The sequence below is a fragment of the Notolepis coatsorum genome, assembly GCF_963971535.1.
Source record: "Notolepis coatsorum genome assembly, chromosome: 4".
Taxonomy (NCBI): Eukaryota; Metazoa; Chordata; class Actinopteri; order Aulopiformes; family Paralepididae; genus Notolepis; species Notolepis coatsorum.
In genome coordinates this window covers 147,202,210-147,227,816 of record NC_140168.1, presented here as the reverse complement: position 1 = coordinate 147,227,816, position 25,607 = coordinate 147,202,210, and the positions used below count along the sequence as shown (strand labels likewise).

The 25,607-nt window shown below is 46.6% G+C and overlaps 1 protein-coding gene across 1 annotated transcript in view; it reads right to left on the bottom strand.

The window, feature by feature from the left end:
* Nucleotides 1–25,607, bottom strand: part of LOC311227211 (PX domain-containing protein 1-like) — a 49,596-nt gene that overhangs the window by 9,290 nt on the left and 14,699 nt on the right. Inside the window, exon 3 of the mRNA XM_084312777.1 lies at nucleotides 23,152–23,269. Within this exon, the coding sequence (XP_084168903.1) occupies nucleotides 23,152–23,269 (118 nt within the window). The remainder of the gene's footprint in view (nucleotides 1–23,151; nucleotides 23,270–25,607) is intronic.

Sequence of the window (25,607 nt, the reverse complement as noted above, 5' to 3'; positions counted from 1 at the left end):
AACGCCGCTGCTCATCTGAATTAAGAGGTTTTCGTTAGCTGCCCACATTATGGCGGAAATGGAGAGTGGTATTTTTGAGGATCCTTTACAAAAATTATAAGGATCAAGAAGTGCAAAACTGGGTGCACTTACTAAAAAAAGGAATGAAATCACTGAACTTATGGGAAATCATGGAAATGTGGAATTGGTTCACACAAAAATGACAGATTTCTCCAAGTTGTGTGGCGAGTTACATGAACTCAATACAGCTGTAAAGGGTTTGCTAACCAAAATATCCATAGAGGAAACAGAAGAGGACCAAGCAGAATGGTACGAGCCTAAAGCAGCATCACTGCATGCATTTGCTGCCGATTTTCAAACGTGGACTGAAGCGGCACAACCAAGTTCAAGTTTCAAGTTTCTTTAATAGTTGTCATACAGAAGTACAGAATACTTTTATACAAAATGCTTCTTACTGTTACGCTCCAGAGACTGTGCAAGACAAGATAAGTATGAAATAAAATAACATAGTATAGTATGTAAATTAGAAGTAAAAAAATGAGGTCACAGTGTTCAGTATAGACATATGTACAATGTTTGATGCAGAATAGATGTAACTGAGTTACCATATAATATACAATACTATGCAGTGTACTAATATACAATACTATATAGTGCAAGGCAGAAATGGGATGAGGTGCAATTTAGGTACAATTTACAGTAGGTGTACGAGTTGTAGTGCAAATCCTTTATCAATAAATATAAAGTGTGTTTGTGTGATCTAAAGTGTGGAGAGTGGGTGCTGCAGTGTGTTGTTTGTTTAAGTGAGTGCGTGCGTGTGGGTGTGTGTGCTGTGTGCATTTGATGGTTGTTGCATAGTGTTTATTGTTCGTTTAGCAGCCTGATGGCCTGGGGATAGAAGCTTCTTCTGAGTCTTTCTGTGCTCGCCTTAAGACTCCGGTATCGCTTGCCTGACCGCAGCAGTTCAAAGAGGCAGTTGTTCGGGTGGCTCGAGTCCTTAATAATTCTCTTAGCCTTCCCCCTGCACCGCTTGTTGTAAATGTTCTGGAGGGTGGGAAGCCCCCCTCCAATTGTGCGTCCGGCTGAACGTGTCACTCTTTGTAGTCTGCAGTGCTACGGTCTTGTGCAGTGCTATTCCCAAACCAGGAGGTGATGTTGCCAGTCAGGATGCTCTCTATTGTACATGAGTAGAAGTTCCTAAGGATCTTCTGACTGACTTGGAACTTCCTTAGGCGCCTGAGGAAGTAGAGGCGTTGTCGTGCCTTCTTCACAACACTGTCAATGTGTGTGGTCCATGTCAAGTCCTCGGATATGTGGGCTCCGAGGTACTTGAAACTGTTCACTCTCTCAACCGGTGCCCCGTCGATGCTGAGGGGGCTGTAGTCCTTGACCCCCGACCTCCTGAAGTCCACAATCATCTCTTTTGTTTTGCTGACGTTCAGGGAGAGGCAGTTCTCCTGACACCACTGTGACAGATTTTCTACCTCTTCCAGGTAGGCCCTCTCGTCGTTGGCAGAGATCAGGCCCACCACTACTGTGTCATCAGCAAATTTGATGATTGTGTTGTTGTTCCGCTGTGCCACGCAGTCATGTGTGTACAGGGAGTAGAGGAGGGGGCTCAGAACACAGCCCTGGGGGGCCCCTATGTTGAGCGTGATGGATGAGGAGGTGCAGTTGCCTGCTCTTACCACCTGGGGTCTGCCCGTCAGGAAGTCCAAGACCCACTGGCAGAGGTCATAGTTCAAGCCCAGGTCCCTGAGCTTGGCTATCATATTGAATATGATAAAGGTGAAGAAGAGATCCACCCAAAGGACAGCGTTTCAAACACCTCTTCAAGGCATTGCAAAAAGAAGTGTTGGATCAGATGCATGGAGGGCATGGTCACCAAGGTATTGAGCGGACCTTTAAGCTGGTGAGTGGTCGGTGTTATTGGTCCGGAATGTATCGGGATGTGGAGGATTTTTGTAAATCCTGTGAGCGGTGCATTGTGTCGAAGGCCCCACAGCCAAGGGTAGTGACTGCCATGGGGAGCGTGTTGGCATCCAGGCCACTGGAGGTGGTGGCCATGGATTTTACCGTATTGGAATCTTCCTCGGATGGGAGAGAGAATGTTTTAGTTTTTACTGATGTGTTTACGAAATTTACCGTTGCAGTCCCGACTCGGAACCAACAGGCTACCACGGTTGCCAGGTGCTTGGTTAAGCACTGGATTCAGCCTTATGGCGTGCCAGCCCGGTTGCATTCCGACCAGGGCAGGTGCTTTGAGGGCGAAGTGGTGCGGTCGCTCTGTAAACTGTATGGGATGAAGAAGAGTAGGACGAGTCCGTACCATCCACAAGGTAACGGGCAGTGCGAACGGTTTAATCGAACCCTCCATGACTTGCTTCGTGCTCTTCCCCCGGCGAAGAAGAGGAGGTGGGCGGAGTATTTGCCGGAGGTGGTATACGCTTATAATACGACAGAACATCAGAGCACGGGCTATTCCCCATATTTTCTCCTGTTTGGCCGAGCCCCTTGAACACCTCTAGACCTCATGCTTGGTGGGGGCAATGAGGAAGTTGGAGGTGTGGGAGAGTGGGTGCAGAGGCATCAAGAGCGGCTACAGGTGGCATATGAGCAGGCTAGTGGTCAGATGCAGAAAGCAGTAGAGTCTCGGCGTCGTCACTGGGGGCCGACGTCCAAGGACGCAGACTTGCAGCCAGGGGAACTGGTTTATGTGCGGAATCGGAAGGTAATTGGTAGGAATAAAATCCAGGATCTATGGCTTTCCATTCCCCATCGGGTCGTCAAGCGGTTGAGCCCCGAAAAGCCGGTGTATACCGTGGTGCCGGTGGGTGCTGCGGGACCACCCAGGAATGTTCACCGTTCTGAGGTCCGGCGTTGTGGTGCCGGGGTACTGGGGGAAAGGGAGGATGTCAGGGGGGTGCAAGACGAAGAGAGTGAAGATGGTAGTATGATTTGGATTGGTATTGGTAGTGGGTCAGAAGAAGGCTTGGGGGCGGATCCCAAGGAAGGGGGTTCGGAATGGAGCCAGCATAATAGTTCAGATGACTCTGAGGAACAATCACATTGTCGAGACCAGGGAGCACGATCTGAACCGGTGAAACCGTGGCCCCACATAGAACGGGGGGAACCGGAGGAGAGAACCATGCTCCCGGTGCCGGTGCGTCGGTCACACCGCAGCAAGGCGGGTGTCCATTCTAACCCCTTTAATCTGCCGCGATCGGCCGTCTGTCATCTAGGGGGGAAGAGTGCGGTGCGAGGGGTTGGGGCGTCGCCACCTAGGCGTGGTCGTACGGAGGTGGGGTCCTTCCCTGGAGATCAGTGGGACCCTGATTAGTTTTCTAGGGGGGTGAGTGTGGCCAGCTGGGGGTATTGTGGGTGTGGCTCTGACGTCAGCGTGTATTTCAGCCTGACCAGATGGCGGCTGGAACAAACACTTCCTAGTTGTGTGTGGACGGTGACAGCAGCAAACATTTCCCCGCACCTGTTACGGGGCGAGAGAGAGTCCTGGTGAGTAACTTAACTATATTATAGAGCGGAGTGCATTATCATGTCGCTAGGTTGGTGTGCACTGTTTAGGTATTTATACTGTGTATGGTCTCCCTTAGGGAACGACAGACAGTGAACAGTGAAGAGGCGAGGCGTTGTGCTTACGCCTGGCGATACAAAGGTATCGCTCACTTTTATGAGTTGCACACATGCATATTACACACACAGGCTGTGTGGGATAAATACTAATATAGACGACCTGTCCTGATTTCCCTCAGGCTGGGGAAATAGATGTACCGTTGTGGTCCGGCTGTGTGTGTGCGGCGCCGGGTGTCTCACTCATTCGGTTAAACTGTGAGTCTAGCTCTCTCTCTCTCTCGTTCGTTTGCAGTACCGGTGTGTTATTAACTTATTAAATGTTTGTCTTGTAGTGTGCAACGCCAGCAGCCCACCATGTCGTTTTTTGCGCTCCGTAGAGAAGCTTTTCAGTGGGGAGAGGAAGCAGAGTGCGGGGGGGAACGTAGAAGGCGGGTGGTGGGTTCCTGTGAGGAGGTGGAGGCCACGCCAGTAGAGGCGAGTGTAGTTACTGCTGCGATGGAGGGGAAACCTGATCCTACGCTTGCCAAAGTGTTAGACATATTACACAAACAACAGGTTTTGATTGATGATTTGTCACAACAACTTTCAACCACTTTGCAGGCATCAGGGTCTAGGCGAACAGACGCCCGTAAATGGCAGCCACGGTACGATGCCTCAGGGCAGCCCATTTGTTTTAAATGTCAGAAAGCTGGCCATATCGCACGATTCTGTGTGGCCCCAGGGCCTAGCCGTAGTCAAGACCGTTGGTCTCCTGCTTTGGCCGCAGGGAGGGATGGGGCAGCCCAGATATCGGAGCAGCAGGGAAACTGTCTCCCTCTGTGGGGAAGAGCCAACCCACAGGTGGAGTACAGACAGGCTCAGTAACAATACCCCATATTGATCCGCATGTATATGAGTGTTTGGTGGGGGAGTGTGACACTGTGGAAGTTTCTATGGGGGGGGTGACGTTTCAATGTTTAATCGATTCCGGGTCAAATGTGTCGACTGTTACCGAAAGTTTTTTCTTTAAACATCTACTGCCAAAATGGGGGGGGGGGGATTTGGCTGACTGTGGATGGCTAACATTGAGTGGGGCCCATGGATTGAATATCCCTTATTTGGGCTACTTCACTGTTGATGTGGAGGCGGTGGCGTTGGATAGGACCATACCGCAGAGGGGTATATTAGTGGTGAAAGACCCGGTTGGGCAAGCCGCAAAAGAGCGCAAACAAGCAGTGCCGGGCTTGCTCGGGATGAATGTTATTAAGGAGTGTTATCAGCTGTTATGCCCTGCGCATGGTCCTAGCCCACCGCCGCTCCTCCTGAAAGCCCCAGGCTGGCAGTCTGCTTTTGCAGCCTGTTTAAATGAACAAACTGTCACATTGGAAAGGAACATGTTTGCTGCTGCTGTCTCCCCGTTCACAATCCCTGCAGGATCGATGTGTTTTGTTCCAGCGGCCGGACCTGACAGTCTATGCCTGTCTAGGGCATCTGTACTTATAGAGCCGTTGGGGTTGGAAGAGGGGAATTTGCCTGCGGGGTTAGTGGTCTCTAGTGCCTATGTAGAAGTTAACCATGGACATTTGACTATTCCGGTCATGAATGTGGGTTCCTCAGATGTTAGTTTGAAGCCACAGACACGGCTCGCATCGTTACATCTGGCTGAGGTAGTGGCTGGGGAGGGCGTTTCTGTCCATTTTAAGCGGGTGGGTCCACGGGAAGAGCAGGTTATGATTAGGGAGCAGCAGGGGTCGCAAGGAGACGGGGAGCTGTCCCCCGAGATCGCTGCACTGGGCTTCCCGGGGTTTGTCGGAAGAGCAGGCGAGACAAGCCAGGCAACTGTTGTACAAGTTTTCTCATGTATTTGCCTCCTCAGATAGTGAGTTAGGATGTACGAATCTAATTTATCATGAAATCCCCGTCGTTGATGAGGCCCCGGTGAGTCAGAGGTACCGAAGGATCCCGCCCAGTCAGTATGAGGAAGTGAGAAGCCACATCCAGAAGTTGTTGGAACAGGGAGTGATTAGGGAGAGCAGTAGCCCGTACTCTTCCCCCTTGGTGATCGTGAGAAAGAAAGACGGTTCGATTAGGCTGTGTGTGGACTATAGGCGGTTGAATGCCAAAACCCGCAAAGATGCGTTCCCACTGCCTCGCATTGAGGAATCATTGGATTCTCTGAGTGGTGCAACATGGTTCTCGACACTGGACTTAGCGCGCGGGTATAATCAGGTGGAGATGCTTGAGAGGGATCGTCCGAAAACGGCCTTTTGCACGCCATTTGGGCTGTATGAGTTCAACCGGATGCCGTTTGGTTTGTGCAACGCACCAGGGACATTTCAGAGGCTCATGGAGCGCATCCTGGGTGATCAGCGGTTCAAAGCATTGTTGCTCTATCTTGACGATGTCGTGGTTGTCTCTTCCACCTTTGCAGAACATCTACGTCGGCTGGAGGGGGTTTTGTTACGGTTTGAGCAGTGTAACCTGAAAGTGAAGTTCAGTAAGTGTTCATTCTTCAGATCGGAGGTGTCATATCTGGGGCACGTTATCTCATCGCAAGGGGTGGCGACTGACCCAGCGAAGATACGTGCGGTCTTGCTCAGTGGAGAAATCCCCGGAATGGGGCGGAGTTGTTATCCTTTCTAGGTTTCGCCTCCTTCTATCGAAGGTTCGTGAAGAACTTTGCCAGTCTGGCAGCACCTCTTCATGCTCTCGCGGCACTTGGTGGCTCCAAGAAGGAGAGGCGTCCTCTTTCGTCGCACCTGTTTCATCAGCATTGGGGTCCGGCATGTGAGGAGGCGTTTCAGGGCCTGAAGCAGAGGTTGGTTTCGGCTCCGGTGTTGGCATACGCAGACTTTACCAAGCCCTTCACAGTGGAGATCGATGCCAGCCACCAGGGTCTGGGAGCTGTGCTGTCTCAAGAGGTTGAGGGGCAGAGAAGGCCGGTAGCGTATGCCAGCAGGGGGTTGAGGTCCTCAGAGCGGAATATGGAGAACTATAGTTCTATGAAGTTAGAGTTGCTGGGCCTTAAATGGGCGGTGACCGATACATTTCGGGAATATTTAATCGGTAACAAGTTCACCGTACTGACGGACAACAACCCGTTGAGCCATTTGCAAACCGCGAGATTGGGGGCTGTAGAACAGCGGTGGGTGTCCGAGTTAGCCCGGTTTGATTATGATATTGTTTATCGGCCGGGTCGGCAGAATGCAGCTGCAGATGCTTTATCCAGGCAGTACTCTATCTTGGACTCAAAACCAGCACCGGCAACACCCGGCTCATGTCCAGAGGATGACAACTCTGTGCCGGGGGGTGGGCAGGTTGTGCGGATGGAGGAGCAGGTGGGGGTGGCCCCTCCGGCCAATGTCTCTACTACTACCTTTCCGTCTTACAGTTCAGCGTCTTTGTCTCTGTTACAGCAGGCCGATCCAGTGGTGGCGTCTTTCCTTAAGTATTGGCGGCGAGGGGAGAGGCCAAGTCGGGAGGAAAGATGGGCAGAGTCCCCTAGGGCATTAGAGCTGTTGCGGCAGTGGGAAAGGGTGGTAGAACGGGGGGGGGGGTGCTGTATCGAACGCGAGAAAGCCCAAGGGAGGGTCAGTAGGAGCAGGTAATCATGCCTAGGGCATTGCAAAAAGGTAGTAGGCACTCTGATTACTCCTCTACATCCTCAACCCGACTCAAACTACAAGCTGAGAAGGCAGTTTTACTGATCAAAGCAGAAGCATTAATAAAGAAACAAGCACTGGACAAGGAGGAGGCTGAACTAAAGGAGAGGAGCGACAAGGAGGATGCTGAACTAAAGGGGAGGAGCCGTAAGGAGGAGGCAGAACTAAAGGCCAAAAGGGAGCAGTTGGAACTGCAAACTGAAATACAAGCCACCAGTGCTAAACTGAATGTTTTCACAGAATATGAGAACATTCATGAGATGGACAATAGACCAGGCGATGGAATGAACGAATATTTTGATTAAATGGAAAGGTCTAAGGAAGCCTCACAAAAGGTTGTTCGGGAGGCAATGATGCCCACCTCCACTGATGTCATCACAACATTACCCATCACAAATTCAGATGTGTATGATGTTGAATTCCAGCCTCTTACTCCATCTGCTCAGCTTGCACAGTTGAACAGACACAGCAGCCTGCTACCAGAAAGTGTTCAAACTGTATATCACCCTGTTTACCCAAGACCAAGCAACATAGGAGGGGAGCCTGTTGTAAGACGAAAGGAAACGTCACAACAGCCCCAAATTGGAATGTCTGCTTTAAGGGTCAGCCATGGAGGATCTGCGAAACAGCATGAAAATGGAGCCGTCAGACATGATGGTGCTGTCACTCTAGAAGGATACAGGGAAACACCCGACATGGGCAGGATCGTCGACATCATGCAACATCAGAATAGTATAACCGAAGTACTGGTGAAGCAGCAAAGACTATCATCCTTACCACCTCTCAGCATACCCACGTTTAAAGGGGATCCATTAGAATACAGGTTCTTTATACGTGCATTCGAACATGGTATTGAGGATAGAACTGAAAACTGCAAGGACAGACTGTATTTCCTGGAGCAGTTTACCATGGGGCAACCCCGAGAAGTGGTACGGAGCTGCCAACATATGGACGCTTCAATAGGATACACGGAGGCCAAAAGGCTCCTAAAGAAGTATTATGGCAATGAGTACCAGATTGCAACAGCTCACATTGATAAAGCCCTCAACTGGCCAGCAGTCAAAGCTGAAGATGCTGAAGCCCTACAAGCATATTCAGTTTTTCTAACTGGATGCTGTAAAACGATGGACAGCATTGAGTACATGGAGGAGATGGATAATCCAACCACAATGAGAGCCATTCTCTCTAAATTGCCATACAAAATGAAAGAGAGGGGGAGAGGCTTGGCATGTGACCTACAAGAGAAAAGTGGACGGAGAGCTAGATTTAATGATCTAGTTCATTTCATTGATCACCAAGCTAGAATCATGTCACATCCTTTGTTTGGGAACCTAAAGGAAATACCCACCTCTTCAGGAAGAACATCAGGACCACTTCTATATCGACCGAGTACACCAAGGGAGAGGAAGAGTGGTTTTACTACCAGCGTCTCACCCGTTAAGAGTTAACGGAAGGCCCTCACCAGCCGCACTCAAGCCATGTCTGTTCTGTCAGGGAGAGCACAATTTGGACCTTTGCAAAGAACTGGACAAGAAGCCACAAAAAGAAAAGTTGGATTTCTTGAAAAGCAAAGGAGTGAGCTTTGGCTGTCTGTCATATGGACACATGAGCAAGGGATGCACACAGAAAATTACTTGTCGAGTGTGTTCACTTAGGCACCCTACCATACTCCACATGCATAAACAGGTCGACGGTGGCAAAGAACATAGGGAAGAGACTGTTACCAGTGCATTCATAACTGGAGATGGTGAGACCCACACAGGGGCCGGGGAGCCTGACTGCATGCTATCTATAGTGCCGGTGAGGGTGAAAATGAAGAAAGGTAATCGCATGATACAGACTTATGCCTTTCTGGACTCAGGAAGCACTGGCACCTTCTGCACAGAAGCTTTGCTCAGAGACCTCAAGGTTTCAGGAAGAAGTACAGACATCCTTCTCAAAACCATGAATAAAGAGGAAGTCGTCAGTACCTCCGTGGTCTCTGGAATGGAGGTATGTGGCATGGACGACAACACACTAGTGGAACTCCCCGCTGTCTACACACAGAAGAAAATACCTGTGACCAAAGACCATATTCCCACTCAGGAATACGTGGATCAGTGGCCATATTTGCAGCAGGTACATCTCTGTCACATTGATGCTGACATTGGCCTGTTAATCGGAACCAATGTACCAAAGGCCATGGAACCACGGATGGTTATCAACAGCCAGAGAGGCGGTCCATACGCCATTAAAACAACTTTGGGTTGGACCGTTAATGGACTTCTAAAAAAAGGTTCTGTCTCCCCCTGTGGAGAGTCGACTGTAATGGCACATAGAAGTTCGGTTGTGCAGCTGGATGAGCTTCTGCAGCAACAAATCAGGCATGACTTCCCTGAACGACAGCGGGAGGAGCAGCTTGAAATGTCCAGGGAGGACCACGTCTTCATAAAGTGTGTCCCCCAGCCAGCCAAACAGTCAGGCCTACCACTTAGGAAGAACACTGAATTTCCCAATAATCGCTGCACGGCACAACAGCGGGCCCTTGCCCTGAAAAGGAAGCTTAGCAAGTCTCCTCAGTTCCATAAGGATGACATCAAGTTTGTGGCCGACAGCTTGGATAAAGGCTATGCCATAAAGGTGGGAAAAGGCTCACTGGACAGCAGCAAAAGGACTGGATATATCCCACACCATGAAGTTTACCATCCCAAAAAACACAAGCCATGGATGGAAAGCTTGACGAGTACAAGATGGTAGTGCAAAGCTTAGAGCCACAGACTACCACTCTTCGCAGACCTATCACAAAGTTGTGTCTGCTGCTCGAGGATCCTACATAGAACACACACATACACACACACACACACACACCCCCCCCCCCCCTGTTCACTAATACACTCTTACTGATAACTTGGAAGATGGAAGACTTTTTTGCTTGGATTTTGATTTTTGAATGGACTATACATTTTGGCTCCTTTTTTATATTTTGAAAGTTGTAATTGTTTCGTTTGCCTACAAGAACAATTAGAGGCCGGTGTGTAGGAGCCAAATCCTATGATGATAAATTGTAACTTTATTGCCCCCTTAGAAATATATTTTATTATGGTATTCGTGCTTTGTGTTTATTAATATTTGTCAATGAATTCCAAGATGGAGACTTACCTGGTCAACTCCCCTTTTTTCCCACGTTCCCCCTAACCACTCCTATAACATGGCAGGTAATTTAGAGTTCATGCAGGCCCAGGTGGAGCGGTACCATATCGTTTTTGACCGCACTCAATTCGCACTCAATTTGCATTTGATTGACAGTTTAAGTTCATGTACATAACCATTTTTGTTTGTTTTATAGTGGTAGGCAGCTATTGGGGCTGTTGTGACTCGCTTCCCAATAAATCCTGTTTGTTTTGAAAGTACATTGGACGGACTTCCGGTATGAGAGCAGACTGGTCAAATGAGCGAAAAAACGGATAAATAGAGACCCGAAAAGTGATTAAAAATAAAAGATGCACACGAGAAGTAAGGAAGAGATAACGATTGTGAAGGAAAGAGAAATGGAGAACACACGAGAAGAGGAGAATTTGAAGAAACAGAGCCCCCGAAGCGAAGCCGAGAAGGGACAGGCGGAAGAAGGGGGAGGTCTCGCTGAGGCAGACACGGGAATGCCAGGATGGGCCGTGGTCATGCAGGCCGGGATATTGGAGACCATAACAGCGACGATAAAACTGAACACGGACACGATAAGGAACGATATTGGGAAGTTACGGGAGGAATTGAGGAAGGAACAGGAGGACTTCAGAGGTGAAATGAATACAGAACTCAAAAGGGTGGATGAGAAGATGGCGGAACAGGACAGAAACGTGACCGAGTTACAGACTAGAACGGCGCAAGCGGAGGAATGGAACACAGAGATACACGAGGTATTAACGTGTGCGATTCAAAAACAAGAACAGATGGAGACAAAGATATCGGACATGGAGGGGAGGTCACGGAGAAATAACATCAGAATATGGGGATTGAAAGAAGGAGTCGAAGGGGAATCGGTGATCCAATACGTGGAAAAGCTTATCAAGGAACAACTGAAGGAGACGGGACTGGAAAAAATGGAGATACAGAGGGCCCACAGGGCGTTGGCTCCGAGACCGAAACCGGACAGACCTCAGAGGGCGGTGATTATTAACTTTCTGAGATTTGAGATTAAGGAATTGATACTCAGAACCGCGTGGACCAAGAAGATAGAAATCGAGGGGAAAAGACTGTCGTTTGATCACGATTACTCGACAGCGGTAGCAATAACACGCAGGTCCTACGCGGGACTGAAGAGAATTCTGAAAGAAAACGGAATGAAATTCCAATCACCCATGACCTCGCTAAGGATTCACTGGAAGGAAGGGACGGTGACGTACGCGACGGCGCGGGAGGTGGCGGAGGAGATGAGGCGACGGGGGATGCAGATGGCGGAGGACGGAGAAGGAAGGGGACAGGAGGGCCAGACGCTGAGCCTGCAGCAGAGATTGGAGAAAGCACGCAGATGGACCAGAGTAGGAGATCGAAACCCGGGAGAGGAGGGAGGAGAGAGGAGAAGGCCGAGGTGAGACGTGACAGACCGAAGGCGGAGACGGACGAGGAGGCCAGAGACGGAGAAGGAGGGGAGAGGAGGCGGGAGGAGACGAACGGATGAGTACACGCACAAGAGATTGAAAAAACTATCCAAATAGAGACAAAATATAGAAACTGAAATAACATATACATAAACACACATTCCCAGGTAGAGGCAGGATATAGGAACGATCATTATCATGTAGTACGATAAAACCGATCATAGCGTATACATGGACACATAATACACATGCTGATGGAGGAAATAAATGGAAATATAATTAGGTATGATAGACGGAACACAGAACATATTGAAACAAATATGACGAGCGGTTGGGGGTAAATGTTTCAAACCCCCAAGCCGTCAGGAGGAGGCCTCTCACTAGGAGAGCAATTACTCCTCACCCACCAGCAGGGGACAGGGGGGGACACAGGGACCCCCCGAACGCCTTGGGAGCACTTTATGTAAAGTTTATGTTTTTTATTTATGTTAATCATTATATGTATTCGGTGAAGAGAGCGGAGGCTACAACCGGAGGGGGGAATGAATGTGACATGGGGGGGACTGACAGACGAAAGAAGAAGAAAGATGACAATGGTTAAAGGTATAAAAATGATGTCGTTAAACGTTAATGGAATGAATAATACGATAAAGAGGGGCAAAGTGATGTTGAAGTGTAAAAAAAGTGAGATGGAAGTGATTTTTCTGCAGGAGACACATTTGGTAGCACAGGATCATGAGAAACTAAAGAGATTTGGATATGAAAATGCATACTATAGTTCCTTTAAACGGAACCTGAGGAGAGGAGTAATCACGTTAATAAAAAACACAGTCAAATTTGAATTGATCAAGGAAGTAAGAGACAAGGAGGGAAGGTTTGTTCTGGTGAAGGGAAAAATGGAGGGTCAAATGATTACGTTAGTGAATGTTTATGCACCCCCAGAGAGTGAGAGGGATTTATATGAGACCATTTTTGATATGATAGTGATGGAACTAGAATGGATATTGATATGCGCGGGAGATTTTAATGTAGTACTGAATCACGACCTAGACACCACAAGTACTAGAAAAGGACGGGCACCAATCAGTAGATATATGAATATTCAGATGACGGAAATGGGAATTACAGATGTTTGGAGGGGAATGCACGCCATGGACAGGGAATACACACATTACTCACACCCGCACGTGACATATGCGAGAATAGACTACTTTTTGATGACGACGGGGGACAGTTACAGGGTACGGGAGAGCAGAATAGGAGTAGCGGACATATCGGATCACAGTGCCATATATCTGACAGTAGATCTAGAAGGGAGACGGAGGAACACGATTTGGAGACTAAATGTAGGAATATTAAATAACAAGGGGGTGGTGAGTCAGATCAAGGAGGAGATAGCCAGGTATAAGGAAGAAAATGACAACGGGGCGGTAGATCCGAACATTCTATGGGACACACTGAAGGTGGTGATAAGGGGGAAATTGATGGAGAAGACAGCAATGCTGAAGAAGGCCAGAACGGAGACATATCACAATCTGATAGGGAAGCTGAAGAAGCTAGAGGGGAGACACCAGATATCAAAAGAACAGGAAACGCTCAGAGAAATCAAAGAAGTAAAGGCCAGGATAAATAGGGAATTATTGACGGAAATAGAAAAGAAAGCGAGGTTCATGAAACAAACGTACTATGAAGGGGGACCAAAAGCGACCAGACTGTTGGCTAGGAGAATTAGGACGCAACAGAAGTTGAACACGATACACACAATAAGGGATACAAAGACTAATGAAATATTGAGAGACCCAGCTGAAATAGAGAGGACATTTAGAGAATACTATGAGAAACTATACACACAGCCAAAAGCAGCGGGAGAAGAGGAAATAGAAGCATATCTGGAGAAGCTAGAGTAACCATCGATAGGGAAAGAACAGAATGAAGAATTAAATTAAATAATTACGGAACGAGAACTGGAAGAGGCAATTAGTAGAGCTAAGAACAACAAATATCCGGGGAGCGACGGATTCCCATCGGAATTCTACAAGACATTTAGAACGGAATTAGCACCCATGTTAGGGGCGGCGTTCAGACACACGATGGAAGAGGGCAAAATGCCCCCCTCGTGGAAGGAAGCCATAATCACCACGATACCGAAGGAAGGGAAGGATAGAGAATTATGTAGTAGTTTCAGACCTGTGTCCATACTCAACGTGGATTACAAGATGTATACATCGATAATATCAAAGAGATTTGAGACGTTTATGCCAGACATTATAGATGAAGATCAAACTGGATTTATTAAAGGGAGACAGACACAGGACAACGTGAGAAAGACATTACACATAGTAGAGGAGATACAAAAACAAGGTGGTAGCGCGGTACTGATTAGCCTAGATGCAGAAAAAGCATTCGACAGTGTGAGCTGGAAATTTTTATATAAAACATTGATGAGGTTCGGACTGAACGGGAGGGCGATGAAGATGATCAAGGCGCTATATCAAGAACCGACAGCGAGGGTTAAGGTGAATGGCAGCCTGACGGATAGAATCAGATTAGAGAGGGCTACCAGACAGGGATGTTGTCTCTCACCAACGCTCTTCGCCGTTTTCATAGAACCACTGGCACAACTGATCAGACAGACCGAGGACATTAAGGGAGTAAGGATAAAGGGAACGGAATATAAACTAGGCCTATTTGCGGACGACGTGATAGTATACATGAGGCAACCAGACAAGAGCTTCCCGGCACTGATGGATCTACTGAAGGAATATGGCCACTACTCAGGATACAAACTAAACGTGACAAAGACACAGACCTTAGCATGGAACTATACCCCAACGACGGAAATTAGGGAACAGTACGGGATAAGATGGGACATGGACAAGATTAAATACTTAGGGGTGAACATCACGAGAGGGGTGGGGAAACTGTTTGAGGCGAACTATACACAGATAAATCAGAACATCAAGAGAGACTTAGAGAGATGGACAGTAATGCCCTTGGACTTCAATTCAAGAATAGAGATCATTAAAATGAACATACTATCAAGGTTACTGTACCTATTCCAGTCACTACCGATACAAATACCACAGAATCAATTCAGGGAGTGGGACAGACTGATATCAAGGTTCATATGGGCGGGGAGAAGACCACGGGTCAGATATAAAACACTACAACTACCAAAGGAAGAGGGAGGGATGGCAGTACCCAGCCTACAAGATTATTACTATGCAGCACAACTGAGAGCAGTGACGTGCTGGTGTAACGACAGATATGAGGCAAGATGGAAAGACATTGAAAAAGAAGGGGAGGGATACAAGGTACAAGCTCTGGTGGGAGATAGGGAACTGTTCAAATAAAAAGAGGGACTGTTAGATCCTATCACCAAATGCACCTTGACCATATGGAACAGAGTAGTAAAAACACACAAATTAGAGAAGCAGTCAGGGGTTCTGAGATGGATAGCACATGACAAGAGATTCAAACCAGGGAGGCTGGACCATGGATTCAGAAGGTGGGAGAGGGGGGGGGGGGGGGGGCAACAGCGATATGCAAAATGATAGAGAAGGGGGAAATGCAAACACTACAAAAATTAAAGGAGAAATTTGGACTAGAAAACAAGGACCACTTCAGATATCTACAGATTAGAGATTACTATAATAAAGAAATAAGAGGGGACAAGGAAGAAGAACAGAATGGAATAATTAGGATGATAGTAAGGGCATACGAAGGAGGGAAAGGAAGGGTAATATCAGCACTGTACCGGGCTATAATGACCAGCAAGGGACACACAACCGATTATATAAGGGAGAAATGGGAGAGAGAACTAGAGATAGGAATAACAGGGAAGGAATGGGGGAACATATGCGAGGTGCAACATTCAACAACAGGATCGAGGATATGGAAAGAGTTTGGATGGAAAAACATAATCAGATTCTTTATAACCCCAGAGCTGAAGGGAAAATATGCACCAACACAAAGAGCATGCTGGAGGATGTGTGGGAAGGAGGGGGCAAATCACACGCACATATTCTGGGGATGTCAGAAGCTGAAGGGGTATTGGGAGGAGATAGGGGAGGCAATGATCAGAATATTAGGATACGGGTTACCACAAACAGGACTGGTGCTTTACTTAGGAGACCTGACACACAAGGGAATACAAGGGGGGGACAAATATTTAATAAAGATAATGTTGATAGCGGCCAGAAAAGCAATAACAAGACTGTGGTACAAAGAAGACCCACCGACAATAGCACAATGGGTAGGAATAGTGGAAGAGATACAGGATATGGAGAGGATAACACACATGCTGAGGTTACAGGAAGAGAAATTTGGAGAAAGATGGGGAAAGTGGGAGGATTACAAGGGGAACGAAAACGACACCACAGAGGAGGAACCAAATACATCACAAGAGGGCGAAGGGTAAAGGAGGAAAGAGGTTCAAAGAGGGTCTCTGAACCCATGTCACACACTTAATGTTTTCTAATTTTATTTTTGTTTAAGATATGACAATTGTTTTATGTTTTTTCCACTTCATTATTTATGTATGTGAATATTTGCTTAAGTCAGTATTTTTAATTTTTCGTCTTTTGGGTATTACATTTTTTCTTTATTATTTATGTCTGTTTAATAGTGTTGTTGATGTTATTGTATATGTTGTGTTGTTTGTCTATAAATGTTCAATTAAAATTTAAGTTTAAAAGAAACAAAAAATAAAGTACATTGGACCAGCGTCATCTTTTCTTTTTGGATTGCAATTCGGAGCGTGTCGGACTAACAACGCATTACCTGGAGCCTCAAGGCAACTGTGGTTCGTATGATTGCCTTTACAGTTTGTTTTTGTATATATTCTGCCTTTGTTGTATGTATCATTAATGTGTTTTTCTCTCTTTTCTCAGGAAGCACAGATGGGGTGAGCTGCCATTTCCTTTGGATATTGTTTTCTCCTGTTTTGGTTAGGTAAGGGTAGTTTAGGTAATGTAATTTCTTTTACCATAGATTAGATTGGTTTATTTGGAGTATAGTGGTGTTTGTTTGTTGTTTTGGCCTGGGCTCACCCTTGAGCTACATGTGCTTCCTTTGCATCACAATAAATATCATTGTTGTTTACAAACCTGGTCCATCTTTTCTGTCAACCAACTGTTATGTTACAGCCCTTTACCCTTAAGTGGTCTGCACACGGCGGGCGACAGACGTCGCCTGGCGATGCGATCGCCTGTTGCTCAACGACAATCGCTTGTCCCCCCACACCAGAGGCGACCATCGCTCTGTCTAGCTGGGGGTGTGGTTACTTGTTTCCCCCCGGGAGATATAGGAGGACGGACCGCCGGGACCGGACATCATGTTGTTGTGAAGTGAGCATATTAGCAGCTCTTCACTAGCACTAGCAGGTAGCTGTGTTGCGCGTTACGAGGGAATATTAACCTGTAAAACCCATATTGAGCTGGAATTAAACCACCATATACGAATACAACCTCTCATTCTTCCTGACATTACTGCATGACTGATCGCTACAATACGTTCACTAGGCACCGATTGGACAAGTATTATTATGCAGCTGAGAGAGAATGTTTTTTCACTGAAGACGCTGTTCTGTTCTCAACCATCATTTCTTTGGACAATAAACCGTATAAACCACATCAGCTGCAGCCTGGACATTAAACTCTGTCAACATCCACAACTTATTTTGTTACCCGAGTACAAAAACATCTAGTAGGTGCATCGTGGCGCATTGTCAGTTAGTTAATGACAAGCGGCCACTAAACCTTAAGTTCTCCAACTAACGTTATTTATTTTTATTGTTCCTGTTAATAATAATTAACATAAGTAGCATGGTAATAATATGTAGGTTATTGATCAATGAATGTATTGATACATTAATGGTGTACAAATGATACACCAGTAGAAGTCATGTTATTTCCTCATTGTCCTTTCAGTGTCGCCTCAAAAAATAGGATCAAGGCGATTTTTAGCCAGGCGACAGAAATAGCTGCGAGACCGTCGCTTCAAAATCTCCTGCCGTGTGGGTTCTCCCATTCATAACAATGGAGGCAATACAATTCTGTCGGTCGCCTCACCTGGCTAAAATCGCTCGCCGTGTGGGGACCCCTTTAGACTCACAGGGGTCGTAACACTGTGATATTGGTTAAGATGTAGTTACTGTGATATTGGTTAACACATTGAGTGCCAGCGACGAGATTTATCGTTAGTTCATGCCGACCGACCGTTGAGTGCCAGCGACGATAAATCTTGCTTTTTTTTTATTAGCGATTTGAATTCATATTTCATCAATCTAGTCTCACGTTAGTGCTGCAAACTCTCTCTGAGCTCCATTGGGAAAATACCGCCCCCTATCGTCTCCCTGTGGTACTGCACCCCTTTGGAATGGATTGAAACTAAACACATGGGGGGGGGGGGGGGGGGGGGATCCAGCTTCCTCATTTTACTTCTCAGACAAGCCACCCGAGAGGATCAGATTAATTTCCGAGCCCCAAAACAGCGTGGAATACATATTTCAGCATTGGATCAATAAACGCGATCGATATTTGGAATGGCGATCAGGAATTGGAATAATCTCTTTGGAGAACATCTGATCTGAGGTAAGGAATCTATTTTACCAGTCTTAGGATAATCAGAACTTTTTTCACAAGGATATTAGCGTGTGCCATATGTGTGTGTGTGTATGTGGAAATAAGAGATTCGATTTTTCAGCCCGCTTATATACAGTAGCGTGCATAAGTACACCAGTGGAGGTTATTGCATGACAACTAGTGAGGCAGTACTTCACTAGTATTTTTACAGACAGAAAATATATATATATATTATTATTAATATACAGATACACATATATATCTATTTTTTTCTTATTATTTTTTTTTTTTCTTATTATTATAATTTTTTTATTAGAAATGTTTTCCTCTGTGAACAATGCCAGTGAATTTGAACAAAAACAATGCCAGTGAATTTTTTTTTTCTTCAAAAATGTCCAAGTGACAGCTCTGAGCTCTCTGACCTGACTGCAGTAATGGCCAGCTGTCAATCACTTACTGCAAAAATAGTTGCACGGGCTTAAGAATATAATTATCCAATCAAAATAGGCTATTTGAGTTTAAAAAAGCCGGGTAGTGAGACGGAGCACACTTGATTGATTGGCGTTCACGTCGTACCACATTGTGTTGACAGCCTTGAAATCCAATCAGAGAATGCCTGCGGACCTGCACTTGGACTGTGGGGCATGACTGGCGTCAATATGTTTCTGTTATCATCTCACGTGTGCAATTTGCCTGGAAAGAGACTGGAGTGAAGAAGAACATTAATTTGCCTAATATAATAATTCATATTTTAAGATCTTTATTCAATTGTTGAACTTCATCAACTTATTGTGCACTGCATCGTTTGATGAGATATATATATCTTTTTTTATCTCAGTTGAAGACTAGTGTAGTTCACGTGAACGTGCCGTCTTGGACTCTAAGTCATGGCTATTGTTTACACTTTCCATGGGAATGGGATTAGTGTCTCGAGTCGGAATATTCAACGGAAGATGAGATCGGTCGAGTTGGCAATGCTTTTGTGTTGACTTGAATCGCTTGGGTGACCACAGTTTCTACAGTCCCGAAAATAGAACATTTCACAAAAGACTGTTTGCATTTTTGGATTTACAACATTGAATGAAATATCGAAGGATGGATTTTATTTACAAGTGATCTGAAGGGACTGGGACACTATTTCTTCATAAAGAAGTACATCAAATGGTGAGTGGATTTAAAATATATATATATATATTGGACCGCTGCGTCCAGTGTGTCAGTGACGTGTGTGTGGCTGAAATGCGTGTGTTTACTTTCGAATTACCAACGTAATTGTCCTTTTAAGTGTTACATAAAACCCATGTGTGGCCTTGTGTAGAGGAAGGTGGTAAATACATGTTAGAGGAGACTGAGGAAGGGGTTCTATCAGTGTCTGTCTGGTCATCACCAGCTGTTCCTGAAGTCTGGGGCCAGGTGGATGTTTCTCAGGAAGTTTGTCAGAAGGTTATGGGAAGCTCCTTCAGATAAAATCGGTTCCTGAAGTAATCAGGTGTTGTGGCTGATGTTTGACTGAGAGGCTGAAGTTCAGCAGCTTGTTTTCACCGTGCTGCTCTTATTGACATTTCCCTCGATATTCCAATGTACAGTTTTGCTTGTACAGTTGTACAGTTTCCCCCACCCCGCCTATACCCACCCAACCACCTCCAATTGAAATCGTCACAGCAGTAGTTTGTTTATACTTCAGAAGTATGATATTTAAACATGGTCCCCAAAATGAATGGAAGCGAATGAGGAGCCTGACACCTGGGAGGAATGGGGGTGTTGCAGCCTTGGGGATGTTTTAAAAATATTATTTAATATATAATATAATAATTTGTGCTTCACCAAAAAATTCGGTCAGCAGCCGCCACTGAAGTACATATACTATCGATAATGTAGCGTTTATTTGAAAACGATTCATAAGGGGGGCTCTAGTAGCTCACCACGTATCTCGGCGCTATTGCTGCGTCGGGAGGAGCCGTGCTGCGTCACGGTTCTGGTTGACTCCGAGTTCGATTCCCGGACCCGCCGTCATTTGCCGAATGTCTTCCCCTGTTCTCTCTCCCGTTTCACTCTACAACTGTCGGTCATGCTTGACCAGAAAAGCGATAAACGCTAAAAAATAAAGTTTTAAAAAAAAGAAAACGATTCATAAATAGGCGGAAAAATTACAACGTTTTTTGTGTATTCCAGAATATTCCAGTAAAGGGCGTTTATTACCGAATCTTTATATTTTCCTGAAACTTAAAAAAAACTAGCGTTTTTCAAAATGGTATAAAACGGAAATGAACCGATTAAAAAACAATCCGTTTCGACAATGTTGACTGCAAACAAGTCATTGATAAGCGACGGCCAGATTAGACACATAGCCATAATTTGTTATGGTTTGTAACCGACCCCAATCGCACAACACAAGACAGGTATGAGAGTAAGCCAAAACAGGGCATTTATTCAATACAAACAAAAAGCGGCACTGTCCCTTTAAGGGAGAACACAAAAATACTGGAAACAAAGAAATAGGGCAAAATGTGGCACTGTGCCTTTAAGCGGCGAGCAGGCTAAGGGGAAGGCTAAGGGACAGGGCCAGGGCAAAGGTCAGGGCAGGAACAGGGGCAATGGAGAGGGGGAACAGGGACAGAGGCCCGGGGAGGCGGGCTGGAGACAGGGACAGAGAAACAGGGTTAAGACCTAGGACAGGGCGAGGGCCAGAGCTGCTTACAGGGATGGCAGGGTTCAGACGGCGGAGGCCTGGCAAGGAGATCCTCCTCGGAAGTGAAGAGACGCATCCTCCCGTGGGATAGGAAGCGATGCGCGCCAGCTTGAGCGTCTGGAGTAGGAGCGCGCCGGCTTGAAGAGACGCATCCTCCCGTGGGATAGGAAGCAATGCGCGCCGGCTTGAGCGTCTGGAGTAGGAGCGCGCCGGCTTGACGTCTGGAGTGGGACACTGGAAAACCTCCCGTAGAGGATTAGAGAGCGTAGACGGTGTCCCACTCCAGGCAAACGGCGACAGGTGGTGATGGCTGGCACCTCGTCTCACGCCGGAGACGCGGCAGGTGATGGTAACGTCCAGGACTCCATGAACACTGAACACAGAAAAGGATAAAGAGTCCAGAACAAAGAACCAGCATACAGAACGACCCGACGAGGACTGGAGGGGAGGTCCAGGTATTTAAAGCCCTCTGGGGCGCTAATCATAACTTATCACAGCTGTGAAAGGTAGTCCAAGGGTGGGGGCTGGTGAAGAGCAGAGGAGAGTAAAACATCGCGAGGGTGGGGGCTGGTGAGGTGAGGAGACAGGGAATTAAAGGTCCAGGGAACAGGCGAACCTCACATAATTTAAGACATATATATGAGAAATATGAGAGCTCTATCATTGAAGTGGACGCTGGCATTACGGAGCCCTTTAGCGCCCCGCGTGGCTGGCGCTGAATGTGTTAAGAATAAGATGTAGTTACTGTGATATTGGTTAAGATGTAGTTACTGTGATATTGGTTAAGATGTAGTCACTGTGATATTGGTTAAGATGTAGTCACTGTAATATTGGTTAAGATGTATTCACTGTGATATTGGTTAAGATGTAGTTACTGTGATATTGGTTAAGATGTAGTTACTGTGATAGTGGTTAAGATGTAGTCACTGTGATATTGGTTAAGATGTAGTTACTGTGATATTGGTTAAGATGTAGTCACTGTGATATTGGTTAAGATGTAGTTACTGTGATATTGGTTAAGATGTAGTCACTGTGATATTGGTTAAGATGTAGTCACTGTAATATTGGTTAAGATGTATTCACTGTGATATTGGTTAAGATGTAGTCACTGTGATATTGGTTAAGATGTAGTCACTGTGATATTGGTTAAGATGTAGTCACTGTGATATTGGTTAAGAATAAGATGTAGTTACTGTGATATTGGTTAAGATGTAGTCACTGTGATATTGGTTAAGATGTAGTCACTGTGATATTGGGTAAGATGTAGTCACTGTGATATTGGTTAAGATGTAGTCACTGTGATATTGGATCTTGGGAAAGTTTGCACTAAACCGTCTAGGGTGTAACATTAGAGGATCCACAGACGACAGGAGGCTCCGCCCCTGACACTGACAGGAGGCTCCGCCCCTGATGATGATAGGAGGCTCCGCCCCTGACCCTGAGAGGAGGCTCCGCCCCTGACCCTGAGAGGAGGCTCCGCCCCTGACCCTGAGAGGAGGCTCCACCCCTGACCCTGACAGGAGGCTCCACCCCTGACCCTGAGAGGAGGATCCGCCCCTGAGAGGAGGCTCCACCCCTGACCCTGAGAGGAGGCTCCGCCCCTGATCCTGAGAGGAGGCTCCACCCCTGACCCTGAGAGGAGGCTCCGCCCCTGACTCTGAGAGGAGGCTCCGCCCCTGACACTGACAGGAGGCTCCACCCCTGACCCTGAGAGGAGGCTCCGCCCCTGACACTGACAGGAGGCTCTACCCCTGACCCTGAGAGGAGGCTCCGCCCCTGACACTGACAGGAGGCTCCACCCCTGACCCTGAGAGGAGGCTCCGCCCCTGACCCTGACAGGAAGCTCCACCCCTGACCCTGAGAGGAGGCTCCACCCCTGACACTGACAGGAGGCTCCACCCCTGACAGGAGGCTCCGTCCCCTAGGCTAACGGGCCATGTCCGTGTGTTCTTTTACGAGTCTTTAGACAATGACATTTCATTACATCACTTTCTGTGTGATAACCTGTGAACATAAAGACTAACACAGGGCATGATTCTTCATGCGAAGGCAGCGAATAGATAGATTCTGACCTGATATTGTCACTGGACTCCGGTAGTGTAGCTCTGTGTCACTGAGTTCAGTTCCCCTGAGGGTCTGGTCCAGCGGAGACTGTTCAAAGAACGTGAGCACCGCCTCAGAACGGGAATACTGCAAAGCAAAACGGATTCAATTAATATGCTAAATGTTATGGCACTGCATTTCTAGTCTGGAACTAATCAGACTAACAGGGAGCGTGCCTATGTTCCCACAGCCCTATGTTCCCACAGCCCTATGTTCGACCACAGCCCTATGTTCTCACAGCCCTATGTTCCTACAGCCCTATGTTCCCACAGCCCTATGTTCTCACAGCCCTATGTTCCCACAGCCCTATGTTCCTACAGCCCTATGTTCGACCACAGCCCTATGTTCTCACAGCCCTATGTTCCTACAGCCCTATGTTCCCTCAGCCCTATGTTCTCACAGCCCTATGTTCCCACAGCCCTATGTTCCCACAGCCCTATGTTCTCACAGCCCTATGTTCTCACAGCCCTATGTTCCCACAGCCCTATGTTCCCACAGCCCTATGTTCTCACAGCCCTATGTTCCCACAGCCCTATGTTCTCACAGCCCTATGTTCCCACAGCCCTATGTTCCTACAGCCCTATGTTCCCACTGTTATGGGAACAGAGGAACGGGACTCGAATAAGAGAATGAAACAGTTCAACAGATTAAACGCAAAACAAGCGTATATTTAATTTACACAATAGAATAGTCCATAGACAACAAAATCATTCAACAAACAAAGCGGGTGTCGTGCGAGCAGGGCGGGAGGCCTGAATTAATGAGATGTGTAGTTACTCCCAAAATGTGTTGTGTAGCAATTTACCATGTGTGTGTATTTAATCTATATATAATGAGTTCTTACCGTGTTGAATATGTAGTGGAACAAAGTTGCCTCAGCAACGCCAGGAAATAATATCGGGAATATTCCCAGAGGAAAATAACACGCAAGGGACTTGGCGAGGTAGGGGGGGAGAACAGAACCACGGGAGAGAAACGAGTGAACTTGAACGCGACGTGTGCGCTGCGGCTACGAGGAGCGACGTCTTCCCAAAACGAACTAGGCACAAGAGAAAAAGAACACGATATTAGTAGGGATGCCCCGATCGATCGGCCACCGATCGTTATCGGCCGATAATCAGTATAAATATGCGATCGGTGATCGGTGAAAATGCTTTATTTTCGCCGATCGTCAAAACCGATCTCACTCGCTGCGGCGTCTGCTTCTCCTTCCAGCCCCTCCCGCACGCATGTAAACACGGGTCTAGTCTAGTGGGATGGGAGGACGGCGTCTCCCTGAGCTAACGTTAGCTGCTACCGTTACAAAATGACCCAGTCAACTATTCACTTTTAGTTTAATACATGATGAGGCATTGTCTAACCGAACGGTATATAGCCGGCCAGCTACCGATAGCTCCTGATATCAACAAATGCTCCAGCAATAGTCTAGTAGAGACGTGTATGATACTCTGTTAGCTCACGTTAGCGCAAGTTAGTTCACTGTTCAAAACGAAATGTCCCATTGAACTAAATAATTCACTGAGGCGCTGTATCAACGTTATATATCCGGCTAGCAGTAGCTACAGATAGCTCCTGATATCAATGTCTTATAACACTGATTCGACGCGTATTCGAGCTGAGGGCTTGCTGAGCACAGTAACGGTATACCAATAGGGTCCAGCTGCAGCGCAGGAGAATCCTGGCCGTAGCTCGAGGCTACTCGAGTCATAGGTCCAGCTGCAGCTCCGGAGAATCCTGGCCGTAGCTGAAGGCTACTAGAGTACACACAGACAGTGGAACTTGTTGCGTGGTGGCGATGTCTCGCAGATAATACAAGTACAAGTCTAATTATATAATATATATATTTTATAAAAAAAGATTTATATAAAATAAGTTTTAATCACAACTACACAAAAATCCAAAACAAAATCAAAGACGACCTTGATAGATGGGCAAAACTTAAAAACACAGTACAAGCACGGATATCAATAGTTAAGATGGATGTACTACCTAAAATCAACTTCTTCAGTTCAATGCTACCGTTACCCCCTCCAGAGGGTTACTGGAAAAGATTACACTCCTCCACATACAAATTTATTTGGAATAACAAACCACCACGTATAAAAAGATCCACCGCACAGAGAAATAAAGCAGATGGTGGCATGGCATTTCCAGATTTTTTCCTATATTTTAAGGTGTACACATTAAGTCCATTGACAACATGGTTTGACTCCCAAGCATTAGTATCCTGGAGAAAATTAGAAGAAAACATAGTAGCCCCACATAGACTGAAGGACATAGCATACACTAAACTACCAATCAAGCACTGTGAACGAAAATTTGGCCCCATAATTACTCATGCGATCCGGATATGGCGTGAATCACAAAAAAAAAATCCTAACCCACAAAAATGGCACAATCATACTCCCTTATTCAATAACAATGC